Source organism: Balaenoptera borealis (assembly GCF_965194805.1).
Source record: "Balaenoptera borealis genome assembly, chromosome: 4".
Classification (NCBI taxonomy): domain Eukaryota; kingdom Metazoa; phylum Chordata; class Mammalia; order Artiodactyla; family Balaenopteridae; genus Balaenoptera; species Balaenoptera borealis.
Genome location: NC_138861.1, coordinates 84,189,538 through 84,216,634, shown reverse-complemented (window position 1 = coordinate 84,216,634; position 27,097 = coordinate 84,189,538). Strand labels below are relative to the sequence as shown.

At 34.9% G+C, this 27,097-nt stretch overlaps 2 protein-coding genes across 11 annotated transcripts in view; one reads left to right on the top strand and one right to left on the bottom strand.

Annotated features, from left to right (window-relative positions):
* The window catches only part of SLC30A9 (solute carrier family 30 member 9), a 74,692-nt gene that overhangs the window by 42,085 nt on the left and 5,510 nt on the right, over positions 1-27,097 (top strand). For 8 of the 10 annotated variants that reach the window (XM_082390668.1, XM_082390665.1, XM_082390662.1 and 5 more), the window contains 9 exons: positions 80-182; positions 8,071-8,126; positions 10,457-10,592; positions 12,243-12,282; positions 13,443-13,514; positions 14,115-14,222; positions 16,507-16,672; positions 21,589-21,718; positions 23,581-23,694. In XM_082390668.1, coding sequence (XP_082246794.1) covers positions 80-182; positions 8,071-8,126; positions 10,457-10,592; positions 12,243-12,282; positions 13,443-13,514; positions 14,115-14,222; positions 16,507-16,672; positions 21,589-21,718; positions 23,581-23,694 — 925 coding nt within the window. The remainder of the gene's footprint in view (positions 1-79; positions 183-8,070; positions 8,127-10,456; positions 10,593-12,242; positions 12,283-13,442; positions 13,515-14,114; positions 14,223-16,506; positions 16,673-21,588; positions 21,719-23,580; positions 23,695-27,097) is intronic. The other 2 variants (XM_082390663.1, XM_082390670.1) reach the window with 2 other exon arrangements.
* BEND4 (BEN domain containing 4) overlaps positions 25,036-27,097 on the bottom strand; it is a 371,611-nt gene continuing 369,549 nt past the window's right edge. The window contains exon 6 of the transcript XR_014244104.1: positions 25,036-26,131. The gene's annotated coding sequence lies outside the window, so the exon portion shown is untranslated. The remainder of the gene's footprint in view (positions 26,132-27,097) is intronic.

Genomic DNA, 27,097 nt, shown 5'->3' with positions numbered 1-27,097 from the left:
TGTGTGTATAAATTAAGTAAGCTTTTGATGGGAATTTTTATTTAAACCTATGCTAAGTTATTTTCTCTTTCTCTCCTAGCAATGGATTAAACTGTTTCTTCAAATTTCTTGCCTGGATTTATACGGGTTCAGCAAGTATGTTCTCAGAAGCTATACACTCTTTATCTGATACTTGTAATCAGGTAAGGGTAAAAGCTTCTTTCTTATTAAAGTAATATTTTTTTTGAGGCTTTAGTCTAAAAGTTGACATATTTAAAAACAGAATGATTCCTATAGTTGGGTTGTAGAAGAAAATGAAAGTTGTTTTACTTTTGAATGATGATGTACATAGAGATATGACATAGTATTTGAAAGCAGATTGTTACGCTTTAAAAACTTTTAATAATCAAATATGAAGTGTAAGATTATCAGTCACAGAGACTATTGTAGAAGAGATTCTTATATTAGGTAGAAATGTAGTCTGTGAATATGAGTTCTTAAAACTGTAAGAGCCGGTGGATTTAAGTGTTTTGAATAAAGATATAAAATAGTCACATGTGATTGATGAATTATAATGATTTTCACCTTAGACTAGTATTTTGATTTTGAATACTACAAATCTAAGCCTTTTTTAAGAACACAACATTTCTACTTGTATATCATTTCACACTTTAAAGAATGTGGCCTGTTACAGAGAAAACCTTTTTAGTATTTATTTATTTATTTATTTATACTCCCGTTATGTAAGAACAGATTTGGGAGAACTTACAATAAAAGACACAGGTATAATAAAAATATTTAAGACAAAGTTAAAAATAATAATAAAATGGTAAGAAGCAGGGAGAGCAATCTTTTTAAAATTAAACCTGAGAACTCATGTAACTCACTGTCAAATGGATTAAAACGTTTTGTAAAAGTAAGGAAAGAATACAGGCATTTGCTATTAGTACTAACAATCATTCTCTTGAAGTAAATTTTTATACTCAGTAAATATTTAATAACTACTATTATATAATATTTTGCCTGTTGAGTAGGGGGAGAGGAGGGTGGGAGAGATATGACACACAGTACCTATTTTGTTGAAAGCTTATGTGAACATAAGAAAATTAAAACGTGAAAATATTTGTACATTTGGCCAAGGAGATACGTACATATTATTAATTTTAGTATTAGTCGTTGTTTAAAACATTGAAGACAATTTTTTTTTAACTAATTTATTTTATTTTTGGCTGCATTGGGTCTTTGTTGCTGCCCATGGGCTTTCTCTAGTTGTGGAGAGCGGGGGCTACTCTTCGCTGCGGTGCACGGGCTTCTCATTTGCAGTGGCTTCTCTTTTGGCACTAGGTGCGCAGGCTTCAGTAGTTGTGGCAGACGGGCTTAGTTGCTCCGCGGCATTTGGAATCTTCCTGGACCAGGGCTTGTACCCGTGTCCCCTGCATTGGCAGGCGGATTCTTAACCACTGCGCCACCAGGGAAGCCCTGAAGACAATTTTTAAGTGTCTATACTCTGAAATACTATTTAGGGATTTAAAAGCATGTGGTAGATAGCTATGTACTGATCTGGAATAATAACCATGATATGAATTAAAAAATCAAGTTGCAAAACATTATGTACAGAACTTATGTTTCTAGCCATGATGGACTAATGGGGATTGGACTTAGTCTTTTGCTATAAACAGCTAAAAAACTAGACAAAATATATTAAACAATATTTTCAAACATTGGACAATAGCAATGCAAGACCATGATCCCTGAGGAAGGGGAACAGGTGAACTGAACTCTGATTTCTCTGGTGTTTTGCTTGGAGGCGCATTTGGGATAGTGGAACAGGGTGGGATACCCATCATTGAGTTGAGAAGGTAGAAATTAGGGTTAATGAGTCTGAAGTGGCTAGAAATTACAAGGCTACAGAAGTCTACATAGGGTTTTCCTGGAGTTGAATCTTTGCTGAGTGTTAGATTACACATGTGTAGGGTAAAGCTCCATGAGACCAGGCAAAGAACCAGCAGGGAGCGTTAAGCTGAGTAATTCCTCGAGTTCACAAAGGGCTTGGATTAATTAAGTTCTGACGTTCTGAGATAGAGAGTCCTGATTGATTACCCAGGCCAATAGAAGGCTCAGACCTTAGTAGTAGGGCTAAATTATCTTAGTTGTAAAGACTATTCTAGAACAGGGGTCCCCAACCCCTGGGCCGTGGACCAGTACCGATCCTCGGCCTGTTAGGAACCGGTCCACACAGCAGGAGGTGAGCAGCGAGCGAGCAAAGCTTCACCTGCCGCTCCCCATCGCTCGCATCACCGCCTGAACCATCCTCCTCACCCCCCACCCTCCACCGCCCCGTCTGTGGAAAAATTGTCTTCCACGAAACTGGTCCCTGGTGCCAAAAAGGTTGGCAACTGCTGTCCTAGAACCTTTCTAACAAAGCTCTAAGGGATCACACTGATTTACAAGTAATTTAATTACCTGTGAGAACAAAGCCCCACATGCTATTATAAGGAAGACAAAATCCAGACACACAGTATAACATTCACAATGTCAGCATCTAATAAAAAATTTATTAGACAACCATGAAGCAGAAAATCTGACTCACAACCAGGAGAAAAATTCGCCAGTAGAAAGACTCAATTGACATATGATAGAATTAGCAGGAAAGGATAAGTGGCTTTTATAACTACGTTCATGTATTGAAAAGAAAATATGAACATCATGAAAAGAGAAATGGAAATACAAAGAAGAACCAAATGGAACTTTTAGAGCTGAAAAATATATCCGATGTGAAAAATCCACTATATAGAATTAACAGCAGATTAGACTTCGTGGAAAAAATGATCAGTGAGTTCAAATATGTGACAGTAGAAAACATTCATACTAAAACTAGAGTGAAAAGAGACTAAAAAAGATGAAGGGAGCCTTAGACCTGTGGGACATTATCAAGAGAATTCTATCAAACATTTAAGGGAAAAATAATACCAGTAGTACACAGACTTTCAAATATAGAGTAGAAAGAAACACTTTTCAACTCCTCTAGTAAGGCTAGCATAACCCTGATACCAAAAGCTTAAAGTTATTCCAAGAAAAAAAAATACAAACCAGTATCTCTCATGAACATAGTTGTAAAAATCCTTAAGATATAATCAAATTGAATCTAGCAGTACACAAAAATGATAATACATCATAATCAAGTGAGTATTATTCCAAGAAGCAAGGTTAGTTTAACATTCAAAATCAGTAGAAGGTTAATATACAAAAATCAGTTGCAGGGGCTTCCCTGGTGGCACAGTGGTTAAGAATCCACCTGCCAATGCAGGAGACACGAGTCCGAGCCCTGGTCCGGGAAGATCCCACATGCCACGGAGCAACTAAGCCCGTGCGCCACAACTACTGAGCCTGCGCTCTAGAGCCCGCGAGCCACAGCTACTGAAGCCCACACGCCTAGAGCCCGTGCTCCGCAACAAGAGAAGCCACCACGATGAGAAGCCGGCGCACCGCGATGAAGAGTAGCCCCCGCTCGCTGCAACTAGAGAAAGCCGCGCACAGCAACAAAGACCCAACGCAGCCAAAAATAAATAAATAAATTTATTTTTTAAAAAAATCAATTGCATTTCTACTATCAGGAAACAAATGGAGAATGAAATTTTTAATAAATTCCATTTATGATATTAAATACTTAGGAGTAAATTTAACAAAAAATGTGTAAGACTTTAACACTGAAATCTTAAAATGTAACTAGGGGAAATTAAAGATGACCTAAGGAAATGGAGAGAGATACCATGATCATGGATTTGATAACTGTGTTAATATGTCAGATTTCCCTAAATTAATCTATAGATTTCATATAATCCAGCAGATTCTTTTGTAGAAATTGACAAACTGATTAAATTCTAAAATTTATATGGAGGGACTTCCCTGGCGGTCCAGTGGTTAAGACTCCACTCTTCCACTGCAGAGGGTGTGGGTTTGATCCCTGGTTGGGGAACTAAAATCCTGCATGCCGCATGGCGTGGCCAAAAAAATAATAATAATAAATAAAATTTATATGGAAATGTAAAGAACCTGGAATATTCAAAGCAATCTAAAAAAAAAAATGAAAGAAATTTGGAGGACTTTAAGACTTATTTCAGAGCACAGTAATTAAGACAGTTCAGTATTGGCACAAGGACTGACAGACCAGTGGAACAGAATAGAGGGTCCAGCAACAGACCCTCAGTTACATAGTCAGTTGATTTTTGACAAAGCCACCAAAGCAATTCAGTGAAGAAAAGAAACTCTTCAACAAACGGTATGGGAAAGATTGGATATCCACATGGATAAAAAAAACGAAGGACCTTGATTCCCACTCATGCCGTGTACAAATTTAAGGTGGGTCATAGACCCAAATGTACAAGCTAAAACTATGAAAATACTAGAAGGAAACGTAGGAGAATATCTTCTAAGCCTTTGGGTAGGCAGAGGTTTCTTAAACAGAACACAGAAACAAAACCATAAAATAAAAAAATTTACAAATTAAACTTCATCAAAATTAAATACTCTTACTTATTAAAGGACACTTTTTTTTTTTGGGCTGCATTGGGTCTTTGTTGCTGCGCATGGGCTTCCTCTAGTTGCAGCGAGCAGGGACTACTCTTCGTTGCAGTGCACGGGCTTCTCATTGCAGTGGTTTCTCATTGCGGAGCACAGGCTCTAGGTGCGCAGGCTTCAGTAGTTGCAGCAGGCGAGCTCAGTTGTTGCGGCATGCAGGCCCTAGAGCGCGTGGGCTTCAGTAGTTGCAGTGCATGGGCCCAGTAGTTGGGGCACATGGGCTCAGTAGTCGTGGCTCCCGGGCTCTAGAGCGCAGGCCCAGTAGTTGTGGCGCATGGGCTTAGTTGCTCCACGGCATGTGGGATCTTCCCGGACCAGGGATTGAACCTGTGTCCCCTGCGTTGGCAGGTGGACTCTTATTTATTTATTTAATTAGTTTATTTATGGCTGTGTTGGGTCTTTGTTGCTGCACACGGGCTTTCTTTAGTTGTGGCAAACGGGGGCTACTCTTCGTTGTAGTGCCAGGGCTTCTCATTGCGGTGGCTTCTCTTTTTGCGGAGCATGGGCTCTAAGCACATGGGCTTCAGTAGTTGTGGCACATGGGCTCAGTAGTTGTGGCTCGCAGGCTCTAGAGCGCAGGCTCTAGTAGTTGTGGCGTGTGGGCTTAGTTGCTCCGCAGCATGTGGGATCTTCTCAGACCAGGGCTCAAACCCGTGTCCCCTGCATTGGCAGACGGATTCTTAAGCACTGCGCCACCAGGAAAGTCCCTGAAGGATACTTTTAAGGCAATAAATAAGCAAGCTGCTCATAGGGAGACAATATTCACAAAGCATATAATCTGACAAAGGACTGGTATCCAGGATAAATAAAGAACTTGTATAACTCAATATTAAAAAGACAGTCCAGTTTTTTTAAGAAGCTGAAGACTTGAAAAGGTCCTTCACAATGATACCTGAATGTGGTTGATGGACACACAAAAAGGTGCTCAACACTATTAATCATCAGGAAATGTATATTGTAACCCCAACAAGACATCTCTATATGTCCACTATTATGGCTAAAATTTAAGAGCCTGACAATCAAATATTGATGAAGATGTAAAGCACCCAGACTTTTTAGACATTGCTGGTGGAGTATAAAATGTTACAGCCACTCTTAAATTTGTCAGTTTCTTGTAAACATATGCCTACTGTTTGACTTAGCAATTCCACTCCTAAGTATTTACCCAAGAGTAATGGGAACAAATGTCCACAAAGACTTGTATAAGAATGTTTCTAGCACCATAAAGGTGCTATAGTGGGCAAAAAACTGGAATCAACCCAAATGTCCATCAACAGTGGGATAAACAAGTTGTTGTATAGTCATACAATAGAATATTATCTAGAAATAAAAAGAAATATTTATCCGTAAGTAGCATATATGCATCTCTAACAGTATGTTGAATAAAAGAAGGCAAATACAAAAGAGTAGTTACTGTGTGATTCCATTTATATTAAGTTCTAGACTAGAACTTCGGCTTTAATCTTTGGGGGAGAACAGTACTTAAGACAGTGTGGTATTGGCACAAAGACTGACAGACCAGTGGAACAGAATAGAGGGTCCAACAACAGACCCCTTTTTTTAATAAGAAGAACTAATAAATAATGGCCCATATTCAACTTATGAAACATTTGATATCTCACACTTCATTGCACAGCCAACCTGAATATTAAGTATTTTAAAAATAATTGAACACTCATTGACTATTATGTAAATATTATAAACACAGATGCATATATATAGTGTGAATTGATAATATTTCAGTTTTAATATACAGATTTTAAAATTATATGTTCTTAATTTACTCTCATTCTCTTAGTTTAATTCACTGAAAAGCCATCATCTATGTTTTAGGTAGTTTTGACTCTCTTTTCCTTTGGAATCCAGTAGAAAAAAACTTGTAATATTCTGTGTATTTAGGATTGGATTTCCGATATCAAAACTTAAAAGTCAGTATATATTTGTTTTAGCCTTTATATTTTTTTGGCCATGCCGCAAGGCATGTATCTTAGTTCTCTGACCAGGGATCGAACCCGCGCCCCCTGCATTGGAAGTGCGGAGTCTTAACCACTGGACCGCCAGGGAAGTCCCTGAATGGACTAGCCATTTGCAAGGTGGTATAATCCCCATATATTTTACAAGAGGGAATGTTTCTATAAATGCCCGGTAACCTACAGAGAAACTTCATCCATGAAGAATTTGGTAATCTTGAAGCCTTACCTATTTGATTATTTGATACCATACTGAAAAAATGCAAAAACCCCAGCTTAGTCGAAAAAAATCACATAGGGTATTCACTCAGCCTTTGTATTTTTATTAAATAAATAATTCTAATAAGGTAATCTTTTTCAGATTTCTAAATTTACATCAAATTAAGAGAAAGGATACTAAGTGCAAGCATAATATTGAGCGGTACCAGTGGATAACTCTTTTTAACAAAAGATACAATCAAAAAAACAAACAGAAATAAAAGAAAGGAAGAAAAGGTGAAGGCAAGGGAGGAAGGAAGGAGAGAAAGGTAGTAACCAGGATTAAAGACTTGCATTTTTGTTATATTTACTTTAGACTTTTTTTCCCTAGAGAAATAAAATTTTAGTTATAACTAGTCTTCCATCTTTATTTCTTCCTCCCATACCCCAGATAGTCACTGCTATATATACATTGATGTGTATACTTCATGCGCATGGTTTTGCAGTTTTACTAGAAATGTAAATGTATCATGTCCATATACAGTTTGTACTCACTTTTACTGTCTTTGGGACTTCCCTGGTGGTCCAGTGGTTGAGACTTCGCCTTCCAATGCAGGTGGTGCGGGTTCGGTCCCTGGTCGGGAAACTAAGATCCCACATGCCTTGCAGCCAAAAAACCAAAACATAAAACAGAAGCAATAGTGTAACAAATTCAATAAAGACTTAAAAAAAAAATGGTCCACATCAAAAAAAAACAAAACAAAAAACTTTCACTGTCTTTTATTTGTGCAGCTATACAAGTTATTCTTCCTGTAAAAAATCAGATATTATACACCACCCTAAACCTACTTCTCTCCTCAGAGGTATAAACAGAGTTAAATGTGAGTTCTTTCAGACCTTTTCCTGTGCTTTACATTATATGTCGTTTACAAAAACTACAAAACATAAGTTCTTTTGTATTGTACATACCATTCCTAAACTTGCTTTTTTCCCATCCACTGAATGGTATGTCTAGGAGCTTTCACCATGTCAGTACAGAGAGCTCTATCCCCTTTTACACTGTTGTAGAAGTAATTTATGGTTTGGTTATACCATGATTTATTTTGCCACTCCCCATTGAAGGAATTTTAGGTTGCTTTCACATTTTACGTCATTATTCAGTGTTGTTTTGAACCCCTTTCGGTTCATCTTTATTTCTCTATGGTAAGTATTGGAAACAAGAATTGCTGGGCTATTGGACATACACATGTTAAGTACTTCTTTGCCATTGTCAGGTTGTGCCCTCCAGACTGGCTTATTATATTCCCTATCTTGCTAATGATTATTTACCTTCTTTTCTCCATAGGCCTTACTAGCATTGGGCATCAGTAAGTCTGTTCAAACACCAGATCCTACTCATCCGTAAGGACGTTGTCTTTATTTTGTTTTCATTTGTTTTGGCAGCAAGTTGTTGAATTATAGAAATCTCTTGTAGTTTATCGACCTGCAGTTTTGTGTTAAAGATTTGGTCATTTCTTCTGCTGTTGTATCTAAAATGCAGGACTCAACCTCTGTGTCAAAGTAAATTCAAGATATAATTTGAAAATGGGGTTCAAATTATTTTTATGCTTTGTAACATAGGAAAGAGATCTTGTCCTCTTTGTATTTGATAGTTAATAACAAAGCACATGTTTTGATCTTAGAGTTCTGTTTTATTTGGTCAAAGGAGATATATATATTTCACATTTGGACTAATAGGCCACTCAATCTAAAATTTTAGTGATAATTTCTATTAAATTCATGCTTAATGTATTTTAATCTCCCTGTTGTGATTTGGAAATAGGATTCTATTAATATTTCAAAATTACTTATTTGTAAAATGAGTATGCTCTTTAGGATACATTATTTTGAATTATATTAGTTATTTGATACAAAGACTTTTTTTCTGTTGCTTCTACTAACATAACCAGGTAAAATTTTTGAATTCCACGTGTATTATTTTTTTTTAACAAGCTTCAGTAGTAGAATTTGAGCAGTCAGATTTGCCTTAAGGCAAAAAAAATACACTTTTATTTCTATAAAGGAATCTGTCTCTGTGCTTTATATAAATGCCTTTCTTCACTTGAAAGCCAGGCACTCCTGTTTTCTTATAAATAATAGCATATTATTGAATATCCTATAACTATCAGTAAGCTTGTACAGAGAACAGCTAGCTTTCTAGTCTGCTAATTACACATGATTATAGTATTTTACTATGTCAAGAAAAAAAATTTTTCCTGACCAGTTTTATATGCCAGAAATTTAAAAACAGGGTAAAATTTAAAAGTTTTAGGTTGTAAAGATTTCTTCTTGAGATATTTTCAACAGTCTACTTTAGTGCTGCCCAATAGAATTTTCTACAATAATAGAAATAGTTATTTATATCTGTTCAGTGTGATAGTCACTAGCTGCATGTGGCTGTTGAGCACTTGAAATGTGGCTAGTGCGACTGAAGAACTGTATTAAAATTTTATCTAGTTTTAATTAATTTAAATTTAAGCAGTCTTATGTAGCTAGCGACTTACATTGGACAGTGCAGATCTACATAGTTAAAAATTTTAATAAGAATCTTCAAATTCCTTGAAAACACATAAAATGAAAGTAATGCCATTTAATTTAGGTCTTAATGTACCTTAAATAAATAAATAAATAAATAAATAAATAAATCTCCTTTCTTACTTTGGGGGGGAACTTTAGAAGAATATAAATTGTTCTAAATCAAGCTGATAGAACACCGTCACATCTATAAACTGATAATTTCCTATGGCAAGATTACATATTTGCAAAAAGAATTCAAAAAGTAATTTTAATTCAGAACTCTTGTTTAAATTTGCATCTGCTAGAAGGGTGCCATAGAGTTTGGGTTTGGGAGTAAATTTCCCAGACAATATTTTTATTAATGAATGATTCTTTTCCTCTTGTAGTATCCCATATTTTTAAATTTCTTATTACTCAGTATTTTATTGGTACATATAGTAATACAGGATAATGCACACATTGACCAAAAGACTTTAAAAAAAACCTGAGATTTAACAAAAAAAATTACCATAAAAACACCCAGAAAACTGAAGCTCTTAGTCTTTTAATGATAGTAATTAGTGGCGCTTCCCTGGCGGTCCAGTGGTTAAGACTCTGCACTTCCGCTGCATGGGGTGTGGGTTCGATCCCTGGTCCGGGAACTAAGGTCCCACATGCTGCTCCGTGCAGCCAAAAAAAAAAGATAGTGGTTAGTTACCGTGTGTTACACTATACAGACCCAGCAAAAAGTATCTAGCATCAAATTATAAGTAATATAAATTATAGAAGAAGACAAATATTCAATTAGAAGCTGCATTACAAGGAAATATAAATGTTACCATCTTCATTAAACATCTGAATGCATTTAAAAAATAAATTTTACCTGCATTTGTGGTACATAAGAGTAAAGTTGCTCTAGTAAATCAAAGCAAATTATATGAAAGAGGGATTAGAAAATACCTGAATAAATCATATTCACTCTCTTTTTATATAGTTTCAAAGATCTTGCAGTTTTCTCCACTTTATATATTGATTTTCTGATTAGATTTGAGTTTGGCACTTACATTTTACTTGAATATAAAATCATAACATCATGATGTTGTAAGAAGTTTTTTTTTTTTCATTGACCTATTAAACATTTTGAGAGGAAATCATTTGTATTTCTTGTAAACTATATTATCTTTTTTATTTTTCAGGTATGGATTTTCAAATATGCGCTATATTGCTTCACTAATTAGTGGTGTTGGTATTTTCATGATGGGTGCAGGATTATCTTGGTACCATGGAGTCATGGGATTGCTTAATCCTCAACCAATAGAATCTCTTCTATGGGTAATCTTCTCCCCTCCTCCCCCCTCAGTTTCGAAGTAATATGAAACAGTGATTAAGTACAGTAGAATGCCTTTGTCATATTGATGTTAAAGAATGGGACTAAATATACCTTCTTGACTGTAACATAGGGTTATGTGTCTGTAGTTGTGTTTTTTAGAATGGGACTGGACATGACCTCTAAATCCATATGATTCAATGATGTTGAGCAAGAGTATCTCTGTAGGTACAGTTGTTAAACACTTCGTCCTTGGTTAAAATTTTGGGCAATTCTGTTAATTTCTGCTGTTACTTTTGAAAAGCAAAAAGACCTCTGTTCACTTTTAGTCCCAAGAATAAATGTCCTATCAGTAGTTAAAATAACCATTCCTTTGTAACAGTCATATGTTAGAATTTTATTTAAAGTTAAACCTTCTCCTTTCCCTCATTCTGGTAGGAAGCCTACATTGAGAGAATGGGAGTGTGGTTCCCTTCTGTATTTTTTCACTTAAGGGCTTCTCTTCTTCTCTCGTACTCCATAGGTTGCCTCTGGCAGCACTGAAGGTAGAGATAGGGGGCAGAAGGGTACTACTTTACTGGCACCAACGTCATTTTGCACTGGTTTCCACTGGCCTTTGTAGATACTTAAAGCTGTCTTCTTTTCCTCTCATGGGAACTTCTTGGAGATTACTCTGCTTGGCAGCTCTGATTGTAGCTCCCTTGACAAGTGCAAATTGGGCATGTGGCACCCCTGTCAGCTTCTGTATCTCACGGTGTAGTTCCAGACTATTTTTGCTGATGTTGCCAGTAAGATTCAGTGGAAAGAGCCTAGAATTGAGTTAGGAAAACCTGTATTCTAGTTCTTATTCCGATACCATTTCTATTTACTAAAGCAAACCACACAGCCTTGAAAGTCTCAATTTCCTTAACAGAATTAGAAGAGTGTTGGACTGGGTTCAAAATTTTTAAACCTCTGTTTCAGGGAAGCCTAGGGTTCTGAAAAGGTAATATTGAAAATTCTACAGATGTTTGATTTGAATTTCATTTAAAATTTTAAAAAATTTGTGTTAATTCTTTCTATATATCTTGGATTAAAACTATTCTTGGTATCTTTATCTAATTCAAGAGTGTCTGGGATTGTAAGGAAAGTGGTGTTATCTTCCTCCCCCAGATTGTTTACCTCTTATAACTGCTTATCTTTCTGAATGAGGGCTGAGGAAGGATTCTCTTGGTGCTGGGCAAACAAACAAAATCAAAAGTTTCTGGGTATGGTTGTGTATCTTACTGCAGCTGGTATCCACAACCCTAGATTTCAAATGCTTGTGTTCATTTTGAAGTTCAAATTTTTTTTTCTACTAATTAAGTAATTCTTTTATATCATGAATTTAACTTTAGTCATGGTATATAACATTCTACACTGGGGTGTGTGTGTGTGTGTGTGTGTATTTTTCAAGTATTAAAAAATGAGATGGCCATCAAATTTTTAACTTTTAATTGTTTCTTCTTATGAAGATACCATCTATTTCATTGTCCTCATTTGAGCTGTTTCCCATCAAAATCCTTATCTGGCTAGAATTTGAATTTATGTTTCCATCTTAAACATTAAGTTTATGCATGAACTATTGTAGTTCTTTAGTGAGATATCAACTTATGCTTTATTTTTATATTTCCTAGGCATATTGTATTTTAGCAGGATCATTAGTATCTGAAGGAGGTATGTATTGTCACAGAATCTTTTTATTCTTAATTTAGTAATATATATTCAGCAGTCTATTTTTATAGATTGCTAAGTTCTCTTGATTAAAGAAAGCTGTGGAAATAGGAATATAAGTTTTATCTTCTTTGAAGGAAGAAATTCTTTGTATAATGTACTATGGTTGTTCCTATAAGATGGGGCAAGTTTGGAAAAGCTTTTTATTTTGTTCTTGAGTATCATATCATTTGAAATGGAGTATAAAAACATAACTAACTATATACTGAGTTTTTTTTTTTTGGAAAGTAAAAAACATTTTTATTTTTTTATACAGCAGGTTCTTATTAGTTATCTATTTTATACATATTAGTGTATATATGTCAATCCCAATCTCCCAATTCATCACACCACCACCCCACCCCCTGCTTCCCCGCCTTGGTGTCCATACGTTTGTTCTCTACATCTGTCTCTCTATTTCTGCCTTGCAAACCTGTTCATCTGTACCATTTTTCTAGATTCCACATGTATGCATTAATAAACAATATTTTTCTCTTTCTGACTTAACTTCACTCTGTATGACAGTCTCTAGGTCCATGGAGTATAAAAATATAACTAACTATATACTGAGTTTTTAAAAATCAGGTTTTAGTAACGTTTATCAGGGAGGACTGTCTTTTTGCAGTACAAATATTTTAATGTTTCTGAAAGTTTCAGCTATAGCAGTATTATGACAGAGAAGTGCTAATATCATGTATGAAACCGCCTAATGCACTGCTGTACTCATAGTATGTTTACTTCTAAAACATTGTCATTTTCTACGCATCATCCTTTCATCTTCGGCAGTCTTATAAAATGGTGATAGCCACCACCTGCCTCAGAAGGTTGGGAGGATCAAAGTGATTATGCCTAGTGTGGTGCCTGCCAGCTAGTAGCTGTCTAATAAATTAAGGCTGTTGTGGTGGTAATGATATTTAAATTATTGTGGTTTAGAAATATGGGATTCATTATATCATAATGATTAATTGGGGTCTTGATAATGACTGGTTTAATATAGAACTTTTCCTTATTGACAGCCCTTAGCATTAAAGTGTTGTGCCTATTTATTTATCTTTTGAGATTCCATCTTTAAAGTTTGGAGGCATGAAGTTTCTTCCTTGCTGATATGAATGCTTTTCTTTCAGCAACACTTCTTGTTGCTGTAAATGAGCTTCGTAGGAGTGCTCGGGCCAAAGGAATGTCACTTTACAAGTATGGTATGTATTTTAGAAACCTAGGTGTATTATTTCATCTTCTTTATTTCCTTAAAATTGCCTAGTGCTATTATTGCTTTGTTCCATATAGATGTGTACAAAATATATCTCAGTGTCTTCCCTATGTGGCTCTTACTTATATATCAGCTCTTTTAAAAAGAGAAATGTAGTGTAATTTGAACAGCAGTACTTTATATTTGGATTTAACGTATGTGAACTACAGTATTTCTGTGTATGCTTATATAACTTGAGAAAGTAATTTGACTTTAAATATCAGTTATTGTTAACATTTAAACCAAGAAATTTTATTTATATTGAACAGGGTTTTAAAAATCAGGATCTCATACATTTTTTAATCTTAATTTTTTTTTTTTTTTTTTGGCTGCACTGCACGGCTTGAGGCATCTCAGTTCCCTGACCGGGGATTGAACCCTAGTCACAGCAGTGAGAGCCTGTAATCCTAACCACTAGGCCACTAGGGAACTCCTTCTTAATTTTAATTTTAATTAAATTAAATTAATGGATACTTATTAAAATGTTATCTGATAGTATCAAATTAAGATTTCAAAAGTTTCTTTTCTTGTCTCTACCCCAATGATTAAGTAATGGAAAGTCGTGATCCTAGTACAAATGTTATATTATTGGAGGATACTGCAGCAGTGTTGGGAGTGACAATAGCAGCCACTTGTATGGGCCTTACTTCTATAACAGGTAAATATTTCTCAAATTACAGGTGCTTTATTTGTGCTACTAAAATAATTATCTAATATGTGGGAATTTTCCTTCATATCATTGAATAATTTTAAACCAATAGATTGTTAAATTTGAATTTCATACTAACCATTTACTTGTATAAGACAAATAAGATGGTAAAAGTGTTCAGATTTTTGAATTAGAATTTTCTCTTAGTTAGAAATAAAGAAGGCTGCTAATAGAGCATTTCTGTAATGCTCTAAGCCTTTCTAGCTGTGACTTAATAAGTTACACAACTACACAGAGCTTTAAGTTCTTTACCTATAAAGATATTAATAATATTTGTCCTAGTGACCTTACAGGTTTAAGATAATATATGAGAGAGAACTTTAATAAACTCTAAAGTTCAAAATAAATATACATTGTAGCTCATGTCCATTTGTCTTTTTCTACTATTGGTACCAATAGTAACTGCTGTTGCTTTCCTGTTTCCTTGATTCTTTAGTTGCTTCCATCCTCATTTTGGTAGCTAAATAAATGTTTTGAAGGCCAACACAGCACAGGCGGATAAGAAGACAAAAACCATTTTATTTTTATTTTCTAAAACAAAGGAACCATTTAGTATGAAAAGACTCAATTTCTGAGGTTGGAATTCTCTTGAAATAGTACTACCATTCTTACCTGTTTGTCCTAGCGTATTTTAAATAATTTTAGGTGATGAGCTTCCACAGTTCTGCAGTATTTCTTAAAATAGCCTGAAATATGAATAGGTCTTTCTCATTTTGAATGTATATTTTAAGACTAAACCAGCATTCTCTGATGTTCACTGTGATCCAAAATATTTCTAATTGTTTTGATCGTTTTTCTAGTTGACCTTACCATTTTAGATATTTTTTTAGACCTAAATTATTACTTAGCAAAGTTTTAGGCTTAAGGAAAGTGTGACTTGATAGGTAAGTTGACTTTTAATAGACTATTTTTTTTTACATAGTGTTATAAACCAGTCAAATCAAACTTATAAAAAGTTTTGTTTCAAGAAAGTTTCACATTAATTTTTATTTAATTATTTAAATTGTCATTTAAATTAAATAACATGCCAAAAAATAAATAAAATATTTTCCAGCTAATAATTCTGTGATTTCTGTAGGATTATTAATAGATGTATATTTAAAAATAAAAATAATTAATTAAATTTGGATTTCTAAAGGGCAGTATTTGATTTTGAACTCTATAATTACAAATTTCCTAGTGGATTATGTTTTACAAGTGGATATATTTTTACACTTTAGTAGTACAAAATAAGTCATTCAGTTTTTAGTGTTATATTTTGACTAAATGTTAATAAAACTAATGTAAATTGAGATTTTTCTAGTAAAACAAATGTATATTTTATCAAGCATTAAGAGAGTTAAATTTAATATTGACATTTTATCTTTGGAATAAAAAGACTTTATAAAAGCCTTGTGTGTAAAATTTATTATAAAGATTTAAAGTATAATATTTATGTCTGTTATATAAATATTAACCTATGCATTCATAGATAATAAATCAACCCTCCTCATTGGTTCTGGAAGAGAATAAAGCCCTAATAACCTAAGGCAAACTTTAGAATCAGAATCATCTGGCAGGATTGGGAAGGCACAGAATGCTAGACCCACACCCACCCCCACCCCCAACCCCAGATTTCTGATGTAGAGGGTCTTGAGCGACGCCCGAGAGTTTGCATTACTGCCGTGTTCTTGAGTGATGCTGATGCTGCTGGTCAAAGGACTGCACTTCGAGAACCACTGCTCTGAGGCAGCCATCAGAGGCAAGGAACTAACTTCCTTTTTTTTTTTTTTTTTTAAATCTAGAATGGTGCTAGCTATGTATCATTCTTGGTTGAATGAGATAAGAGTGCCTCATATAATTTTTTGTATGGCTTAGTTCTTTCACAGAATCTTCGTAAGAATAAGACACAAAAATGGTTATTTCTTTTAGCTTTTGATTTTACAATTATTTTGTCAACTTGGGATAGGAAAAGTGCTACTGATATATCAAAAAGAAATGGACTCTTTATTGTATTATTAGTATGTCTCTAATTTGAAAATGCTCTGAACCCTCACCCATGTGACCAGGTGCAAGAAACAGATCATAAGTAATTAAACTGCATAGAATAGTAAAACTATTAGGAGAAAGTCATTAAAGAATTAGAAATGAATTTCCAGTCCCTTGATTTACTAATTCTGGTTCTTTGCTCACTAAAGCTCATTGAAATAGTAGAAAATGTTAATTTACTGACTTCTTTTGTGCTTTTATTTAGGCAATCCACTGTATGACAGCCTAGGTTCTTTGGGTGTGGGCACCTTATTAGGTGTGGTCTCAGCATTCCTCATCTACACTAACACAGAAGCACTCTTAGGGCGATCCATCCAGCCAGAACAAGTACAACGGCTTACTGAACTCCTGGAGAACGACCCATCAGTAAGGTCAGCTTATTCCAGTGATGCTGTTAAGGTTTACAAAAACGTATTAAGAAATAGAAATGCTTGTTTTGTAAATACTTCCAGAAGAGGTTTTGAATTCCTAGCCTTTAGAACTTTTTAATCTTATTACTTTGCAGTATTGCAACCTTACAAGAAAGCAAGTGAAAGCATGTAAGAAACTCCCTAAGTTTCCTTTTAAATTCTGTATATCTTTAATTTTTAGAATAAGAAACAGTTAGATGATGTGATGGGAACAGAAGTTTGCAAAGTATTTGCCTCTTTAACGTGGAACCACTTATATGAAACCTTCATATTTATATTTGCCTTATATTTGTATTATAATTACAAATGAATATATTAAACTTAAGATTTTTATTCATGGGGATATGATTACCAAATTGAATGTAATTTATACTTTTTTGAAAATGGACTTCTTGTTTTAGATTATATTAAATGTTTTTTCCATATAATTTTTGTTTTTAAATGATATAAAAATAAAGAATTGAAGACTTAAGAGGTAATCAGAAGAGATGCAGAGTTCTAACGGGACTTTTTAGTGAACTTCAGCAGCAACATAGTTTCAGAATGAAGGGGAAGGAACAGTCCTTTAAAATCCTGCTTTTGGGGACTTCCCTGGCCGTCCAGTGGTTAAGACTTCACCCTGGTTGGGGAGCTAAGATCCCACATGCCTCGCAGCCAAAAAACCAAAACATAAAACAGAGCAGTATTGTAACAAATTCAATAAAGACATTAAAAATGGTCCACATCCAAAAAAAAGAAAAAAAATCCTGATTTTCTACTACTTACCTACATACGCATATATTAAACTTTAAAATAAGAATGTATTTTTCCTAATTAAAATCTTTAAGTTAAATCTTTTAAGAATGACCCTAGGACTTCCCTGGTGGCACAGTGGTTAAGAATCTGCCTGCCAATGCAGGGGACACGGGTTCGGGGCCTGGTCCAGGAAGATCCCACATGCCGCGGAGCAGCTAAGCCCGTGAGCCACAACTACTGAGCCCACGTGCCACAACTACTGAAGCCCATGCGCCTAGAGCCCGTGCTCTGCAACAAGAGAAGCCACCGCAATGGGAAGCACGCACACTGCAACAAAGAGTAGCCCCCGCTCACCACAACTAGAGAAAGTCTGTGTGCAGCAAGGAAGACCCAACACAGCCAAAAATAAATAAATAAACTAATTAATTAAAAAAAAAAAAAGAATGACCTCTATATCTTCGTCAGTAGAACAAATGAGTATGTGAGTAGTAGATTTATATTCTAAGCTCTATCTGTTTACTCTTAAGAAGTAGTTAGGGCTTCCCTGGTGGCGCAGCGGTTAAGAATCCGCCTGCCAATGCAGGGGACACGGGTTCGAGCCCTGGTCCGGGAAGATCCCACATGACGCGGAGCAACTATGCCCGTGTGCCACAACTACTGAGCCTGTGCTCTAGAGCCCGTGAGCCACAACTACTGAGCCCGTGTGCCACAACTACTGAAGCCCATGTGCCTAGAGCCCGTGCTCCGCAACAAGAGAAGCCACCGCAATGAGAAGCCCACGCACCGCAACGAAGAGTGGCTCCCGCTCGCCGCAACTAGAGAAAACCTGCGCGCAGCAACGAAGACCCAACACAGCCCCAAATAAATAAATAAATAAATAAATAAATTGATTAATTAAAAAAAAAAAAAAGTAGTTACCTACCGGATCAAGATTAGAAGTTGAGCATTCTTAAAATCAGTATTAGGCTTAGTAACTTAATGTGAGATACTCCATATTAATATCCTTCCCTTGTGATGTCTTTGTCTGATTTTGTTATCAAGGTAATACTGACCTTATAGAATGAATTGGGAAATGTTTCCTCCTCTTCTTTTTTTTTAGAAGAGTTTATAAAGAATTGTTATTATTTCTTCTTTAAATGTTTGGTAGAATTCAGCAGTGATGCCATCTGGGCATGGGCTTTTGTGCATGGTTAGTTTTTTGATTACTCATTCTATCTCTTGTTATTAGTTTATTCAGATTATCTATTTCTTCTTGTGTCAGTTTCAGTAGTTTGTGTCTTTCTAGAAATTTGTCCATTACTTCTAAGTTATCTAATTTGTTGGTATACAGCTGTTCCTAGTATTCCTTTGTAATCTTTTAGGTTTGGTAGTAATGTCTCCTCTTTCATTTCTGATTGTGGTAATTTGAGTGTTCTTTCTTTTTTCTCTTGGTCAGTCCAGCTAAAGATTTGTCAATTTTCTTGGTCTTTTCAGAGAACTAGCTTTTGGTTTAATTGATTTTCTTTGTTTTTCTCTTCTCTGTTTCATGAGTTCCTGCTCTAATCTGTATTATTTCCTTCCTTCTGCTTGCTTTAGGTTTAGTTTGCTCTTTTTCCAGTGTCTTAAGATGGTAGGTTAAGTTTTTTATTTGATATCCATCTTCTTTTTTAATACAGGCTTTTACATTTATAAATATCCTTCTAAGCCCTGCTTTCACTGCATCCTGTAAATTTTAGTATGTTGTGTCTTCATTTTCATTCACTTCAAAATATTTTTTAATTTCACTTTAGATTTCTTCTTTGGCCATTGGTTAATTAGGGGTGTGTTGTTTAATTTCCACATATTTGTGAGTTTCTCAAATGTCTTTGTTACTTCTTATTTCATTCCATTGTGGTTGCCGAACATTCTTTTTATTATTTCTGTCATTTTAAATTTACTGAGGTTTGTTTTATGGCCTAGCATATGATCTATCTTGGATAATGTTCCATGTGTACTTGAGAATAATGTATATTCTTCTGTTGTATGGAGCATTGTGTCTGTTAGATTTTATAGTGCTCACGTTTTCTAGTTCTTGTTGATCTTCTTGCCTAGTTGTTCTATCCATTATTGAAAGTAGGATGTTGAAGTCTCCTGCTGTCATTGTTGAATTGCCTATTTCTCCTTTCATTTCTGTCAGTTTTTGCTTCATGTATTTTGGTACCCATTTGCTAGGTATATGTGTGTTTATAATTTTGCATATATTGTTTATAATTAAAGTCTAAAAAAAGAACTGTAAATGGAAAGACTCACTGAGGCAAATTTGAAATTTTCTGGAATAGTGACGATCTGTAGATTAAATTGTTGGAAAAAATGTTAGTATTCCAGAAAGTTCGTACAGTTTTTTAATCAGTATATTAGTTATCTCTATTGCTCTGTGACAAATTACCCCAAAACTTCGTGATTTAAAACAACATTTATTACCTTACAGCCTCTGTGGGTCAGGAATCTGGGCATGGTTTACCTAGGTCTCTACCTTAGGGTTTCTCATAGACTGCAGTCAAGGTGTTGGCTGGGACTATAGTCATCTCCTGGGGAAGGATCAGCTTCTAAGCTTTCTCATGTAATTATCAACAGGATTTAGTTCCTTGCCATGTGGGACTGTCCAACATGGTAGCTTGCTTAATCAAAGTATGCAGATTGAGAAGACAATAGATATTGAGTGTGAACACGATAAAAGTCACAGGTTCGTCATCTAATCTTGGAAATGACATCTCATCATTTTGCCATGTTCTGTTGGTTAGAAGCAAATCACTAAGTCTAGCCCACAGCTGAAGGAGAGAGGGTTGCACAAGGGCCTGAACACAGAAGGGGGTTGGGGGGGATCATTGGGAACCATGATAGAAGCTGCCTATCACAGTTTTCTGTCTGCAGTTAGTTATGTGTAAGAACATAAGGAAGAAGTATATCAGAACATTTTTATTAACGGCTAATTAAGTATTTGTCAAATAATGAGTATTTAAAATCTTTTGTTAAGACTGAGATAGATATGCTTTTTTTTTTTTTTTTAATCGCTTTTTTTTAAATGAGTAAATTATATAACCTCTTACCAATCTGAACAAGTTCTCTTTCAATCTGGGCATACATAACTTTATAAATATAAAATCATTAATTCTTATTTTCATCCATACTTCTTTATTCATATAGATAAAGAATTTTAGACTCAGTATTTAGTAACTTGCTTAAGATCTCTCAGAAATTAGAGTCAGATGTTTTAAGAGTACTTGGAGTCTCACTTAGGCTTGTTTTCCTGGTAGGATATCTCTATGTCCTCAGAATTCAGAGTGTTTTTAATTTTCTTATGTATCCTCTAAAGAAAAGATATTATAATGGTTACTCTAGAAAGAAAGGAATTTCTCAATAGTTTTCTGGAGAAAATTGATTCCTGAGGATTAGGGCAGGAGGTATTGAAAAGCAATTATGCTTGAGCATCTGCTTCCTTTTCTGGCAGGCAGAATGGTATAATGGAAAGACCACTAGGTTTGGGTATCTAAAGATCTGGGGGTGAGTCTTGGCTCTCCTGTTGCCTAGATGAGTTACCTTAGGCAGGTCACTTATGCCCCTCTGGGACTGTTTTATCTGTAAAGTAAAGATGCCATCTTAATCTACTTCATGAATGTCATTGATTAAATGCCTGCTGTGTAATTGGTAGCATATTAAACATTTTATATATGTTGGTTCATTATTCCCCACATCAGTCCCATTAGGTAGTTACTATTAACCTCATGCTAATGGAATACTTCACAGAGTTGTATGAAGACTTTTAAAGAAGCTATTGAAAAAAGGAAAAAAGGATTATAAGATAAAATGACAACATTGTAGAAAAGCAATTTAGAGTTGATTTTTTAATCCACAAACTATGTAGTTCATATATATACAAATTACCATAAAATAGTATTTATTGTTTACACCTTCGTATGGCATTATGCAAAAAGACCTAAATGAACATTTGTTTGGAAAATGATAGGTGGTGCTTAATGGCGAACACTCTGAAAGCCATCTTAGTCCATTTTTCATCACTTAGTCCATTTTTCATCACTGGTAGCAAAAAACAAGAATTCTAGACTTTTTGCCATTAAAATGTATGTCTGTGTATATAAATTTATATGTATTGTTATTGGTTGCAGGGCAATTCATGATGTTAAAGCCACAGATCTAGGATTAGGGAAAGTAAGATTTAAGGCAGAAGTAGATTTTGATGGACGAGTTGTTACGAGATCATATTTGGAAAAACAAGATTTTGACCAAATGCTACAAGTAAGTTAAAGTATTTATTGATTTCTTCTTATATAGCCAAGGGTTATAAAAATTACTTCCTAAGTAAATAAAATAAAACTTTTTCTTTTATAAGTCTTAAAGTCACTTCAGGTTTCAACTGGTTCAGAGGAGACAGTAGAAGAGGTAACTTATTATTAAAGTGCTTGTTGTGTGCCACGCGTTTTATATATGTTACTTTATTTACTGTCAACAACCTGTGAGGTAAAGAAATAATATTTTCATTTCTATATATAGGCCAATTCAGACACAGAAAGATTAAGTAACTTGCCTAAAATTGCAGAGCCATCGTATGGAATCAGATGTGAATTCAGATCTCTGTGACTCCAGAATCCATGCTTTTTTTATTAAGAGTACTTTAAAAGAAAATTTATACAGGATAGTATAATGAACAGAGCGAGGCTACCACTTGCCTTTGTCGAATATTAACATTTTACTGTACTGTACTTGCTTAAGATCTTAAAAAAAGAAAGAAATCATTACAAAAATATTACAGCCCTTGTTTCTCTTTATAGATCCCATTATCTTTCCTCCATCCCCAGAACTCACAATTATCTTGAATTTAGTATCTGTCATTTCCATTCAGTTTTTTATACTTTTCAACATATTTTTCTTAGCGTAATATTTAACAACATTTTAGATGTTTAAAAATTGGTATAACTTGTATCATATCATATGGTTTCCTCTATAATTTGCTAAACATCATGTTTTTGGGATTCCTCCTCCGTGTTAATATATATACCTCTGGTTAATTTACTTGCTATTTAATAGTCCATCTTACTAATATGCTGCAGTTTGCTAATCCAGTCCCTACTTCACGGACAATTATATTGTTTCAAGTATTAAACTATTGGAAACAGTGCCACAGTGGCATTCTTATACATGTTTCCTTGTTTGCATGTGCAAGAATTTCTTTAGGGCATTACATAGCTAGATTTAAAATATAGGTGGGCCATTGGATGAACATGTCTTCTACTTCCTTAGATATTGGCAAATTGTTCTCCAAAGTGTGTCAGTTTAACTTCCACAATCAATGTATCAAAGTTTCTATTGCTTCACATGCTCGCTAGATTGTATTGACAGAGTTTTGAAATTTTTATGATTATGATAGATATGAAATAGTATCCTGTTGATTTAATTTATATTTCCCTGGTAGTAGTGAGGTTAATAAACATAGAAATTTATTGACCATTGGGATTTCCTGTACTTGCATCTTTGTTCGTTTAATTTCTATTATTCTGACAGATTTGTAAATGTTTTATTTTTAATATGCTGGATACTAAGCCTTCCTCAGTTGTGTATATGCAGATAACTTTCTAGTTTATAATTTATCATTCCACTTTGTTGTTGTGCAGAAGCCTTAATGTAGTTTTTAATTTTATGTCAAATTTGTAATCTTTTTCTCTATGCTTTTTATTATCTTTCTTGAGAAACCCTTCTGTAGCCCATTATCATAAAAATATTCTGTTTTTCTTCTAAAAATTTTAAGGTTTGTTTTTTACCCTTAGGTTTTCAATCCACTTAGAATTACTTGTTTAATGGTCTGAGGTAGGGATTTAGTATTTTTTTCCTATAAAAAAATAATTTCCCCAGCACTATTTATTGATTAATCTGTTCTTTTCCCACTGATTTTGCAGTGCTACCTCTGTAGATCATTGTACTCGATTTTTTCTCAAATTGAGGTTTTTTTTTGAAATATGTAGTCCATTGCCTATGGCTTGAAAGTGTTTCATTTTTCATTAAACTTAACGGTGTTGGTTATAATTTTTAAAAGAAATTATCAATGTATCACTATGACTTTTTTAAGAATCTGTTTTATTTTTCTGCTATCGTTTTCTTTATAGGAAATTCAAGAAGTGAAGACTCCTGAAGAACTAGAGACCTTTATGCTTAAACATGGAGAAAATATTATTGATACTTTAGGAGCTGAAGTAGATAGACTTGAGAAGGAACTGAAAGTAAGATATATTCATAATAATAATATAATACAGTGTCAGCTACTTTTTGAGTACTTATCTGTGTCAGGCACTGTGCTAATTACATCACTTGTATACTTTTATTTTCTCAGTAACCCCATGATGTATCAGTAGTAATGGGCAAGAAAATGATTGGGTTAGAGAAGTTGGATAATATACTCAAGGTAGTATAGGACTTGGGATTTGAACCTGTGCTGTTCAATTTCAAATTCCATACCTTTTTTTTCTAATTTTTTTTTTAATTTATTGTTATTTATTTATTATTTATTTTTGGCTGTGTTGGGTTTTAGTTTCTGTGCGAGGGCTTTCTCTAGTTGTGGCAAGCGGGGGCCACTCTTCGTCGCGATGCGTGGGCCTCTCACTATCATGGCCTCTCTTGTTGCGGAGCACAGGCTCCAGACGTGCAGGCTCAGTAGCTGTGGCTCACGGGCCCAGCTGCTCCGCGGCATGTGGGATCTTCCCAGCCCAGGGCTCGAACCCGTGTCCCCTGCATTGGCAGGCAGATTCTCAACCACTGCGCCACCAGGGAAGCCCTCAAATTCCATTCTTTTAACTACTATTCTATACTGCTTGCTTAGTTTCTAAAATAATCAATGGTTTTTTTCTTGTTTGTTTGTCTTTAAATAAGAAGCGTTTCTAACATTTCTAACATTTCTAGAGAAAAGTAAAAGGGAAACTTTAAACTCTGTTCTAAAGTTAAAAAAAGAGTGTGACCTTAAACCTATACATACATACTGCTTTAGCCCGTCTGACATTATTTTATATTTTCTGTTTGTTTCTGTTCAGTTGGAGATCATTACAACCTGTCGGTTTTTTACTGAAATATTACCTAACCAGACTGCCTTTAAAAAAGTCTCAGTGCTCTCAAATTGTCATTTATTGACATTTGAATTCTAATTGTTCGCAATGAAGAAAACTTGTAAATGATCTTCAACGTTTATAACTTGTTGAAGGCAATGTATTTTCTTTAGCTGATGTTGATTTTTGTTTAGTTTTGTTAAAAATTTAAGAGAAACAGGGCTTCCCTGGTGGCGCAGTGGTTGAGAGTCTGCCTGCCAGTGCAGGGGACACGGGTTCGAGCCCTGGTCTGGGAGGATCCCACATGCCGCGGAGCGGCTGGGCCCGTGAGCCACAATTACTGAGCTTGCGCGTCTGGAGCCTGTGCTCCGCAACAGGAGAGGCCGCGATAGTGAGAGGCCCGCGCACCGCGATGAGGAGTGGCCCCGGCTTGCCGCGGCTGGAGAAGGCCCTCGCACAGTGATGAAGACCCAATACAACCATAAATAAATAAATAAATTAATTAATTAAAAAAAATTGTAAAAATTGAAGAGAAACAAAGACAAAAATTGAAGGGAAACATTTCTATCACTATTTTACTACCTTTTAGAATCTAGATATGTGATCAGATTAATAGAAGCAGTTCAAAAAAGGTGATTTTGTTAATGTTAATATTATAGTTCATGAGCTTATCAGGCATGATTTTCAGAATTTCTAGATGAACAATTCTCAAATATTTTGATATTAGGATTCTTAAAAATCATTGAGGACTCAAAGAGTTTTTTTTAGTTATATTTATTTATATTTACCAAATTATTAATTAAAATTGAGAAATTTAAAAATATTTATTCATTTAGAAAACATAATAAATGTATTTCATGTTAATATAAATAACAGTTTGAAGGAAAATAACTATAGTTTCCAAAATGAAATAAATAGAAGAGTGGTATTGTTTTACATTTTTACAAAAATCTAAGACAGCTAGATTCCCATTTGTGCTTCTGCATTCAGTCTATTACCATACATTATTTTGGTTGAAGAATATGAAGAAAAAGGAGGATCCTTTTTAAGTATTCTTTTAGTCTTTCCAGATAATTTTGATATTCTCTTTTAATATTACACCAAAACCTGACAACTGGTAACCTCTTAAAGCATAGTTGTGATGTGAAATCTGAAACCATATCGATGAACTTTTCATATACTGTTTGTGAAGTTAGGGGGCACAGTCCAGAAGACCACCTTCATTTCTAACACCAGTTGCAAAGTTCAAGTGGTTCCTAAGACCACCCTCAGGTTTGATAATTCACTAGGAGGACTCAGAACTCACTGAATGGTTTATTACAATGAAAGGATACAGATTAAAACTAGCCAAAGGAAGAGGTGCATAGGGCAGAGTTCCAAACCTGGAGTTTCACTTGTCCTCTCCCTGTGGAGTCATGGACGGTGTTATTTTCCTGACAGTGGTGTGTGACAGTTTGCATGGAGTATTGCTAACCACAGAAGCTCAACCGAGCCTTGGTGTCCAGAAATGTTCTTGGGGCTCTGTAGTTGACTGCTTGAGTGGATGACCTTTCATCTCCAGCCCCTCTCAGGAAGAGCCGACACCTTTAGTTTCCACCCGCTTCTGGAGGTAGAGCAGATACTGTGTGGACAAAGATAAACAAAGACCTAATTATCAGGCAGAATATTCCAAGGACCTAGAGATTACCTCCCAATAGCCAAGAGCAAAGGCCAGACCTCTCTCTGAGTATGATTAGCACTCTCCTATACACTATTATATTAAAATCTGTTGGTCTGTCTTTATACTCTGATTGCATCTTTTTTTTTTTTTAACATCTTTATTGTCTGATTGAATCTTTTTAACCCATGCTTGATTCTTTAACATTATGAATTGGTCATTTGGAAAATACTGGCTCACTGAATTTATGCACATCATGCAAATGTTGATACATTTCTAAGTATTGGGAAGCTGTCAGGCCCATGGTGGTGGATATGAGTTTTTCAACATTCTAATTTTGACTTGAAAGCTTGCATTTTATTATTAGCAACAAATATTGTTGTTTTCCTTGAAGTAGTAGACTCATTTTGTTTATTTCTTAAGAAGATGCCTGCCAAATACCCAAATTTGAATAACCATAGTTTGTTAGTTATTCTTTCAAGTAAAAAGGGTGTTCAGATAAAAACCGTCTGATTGAGCTCATTCAAGCAATCACAGGGGTACTTTTCCTTGTGACAGCATCAGACTTCAGCGTGAAGCACAACTTCCCATTTTGTCACCGAATATTTTTTTAAAGTGTATTCAAGGGTTGAGGTTTAATAAATCAATACTTTTTACTACTTCATGAAGGACATTTTAAAGTGAAACTGGCTTTAAAAAAAAAAACAAAAACCGGGTGGCAATAAAGGAACACAATGACTACCAGTATGGTTTGGTGCAAGTTGCCTTGAGTTGTGTGAAGGTGCCAGCAGTTTTATCCATGCCATCAGAGGAAATGTCAGCATAGTAAAAAAGGCAAAAAACATCTTACTGTAATTATGAAAATAGTTTTGACCTCGGAGTCCCCCCTGAAAATGTCTCAGTAACCCAGTAATCCTTGAACCACACTTT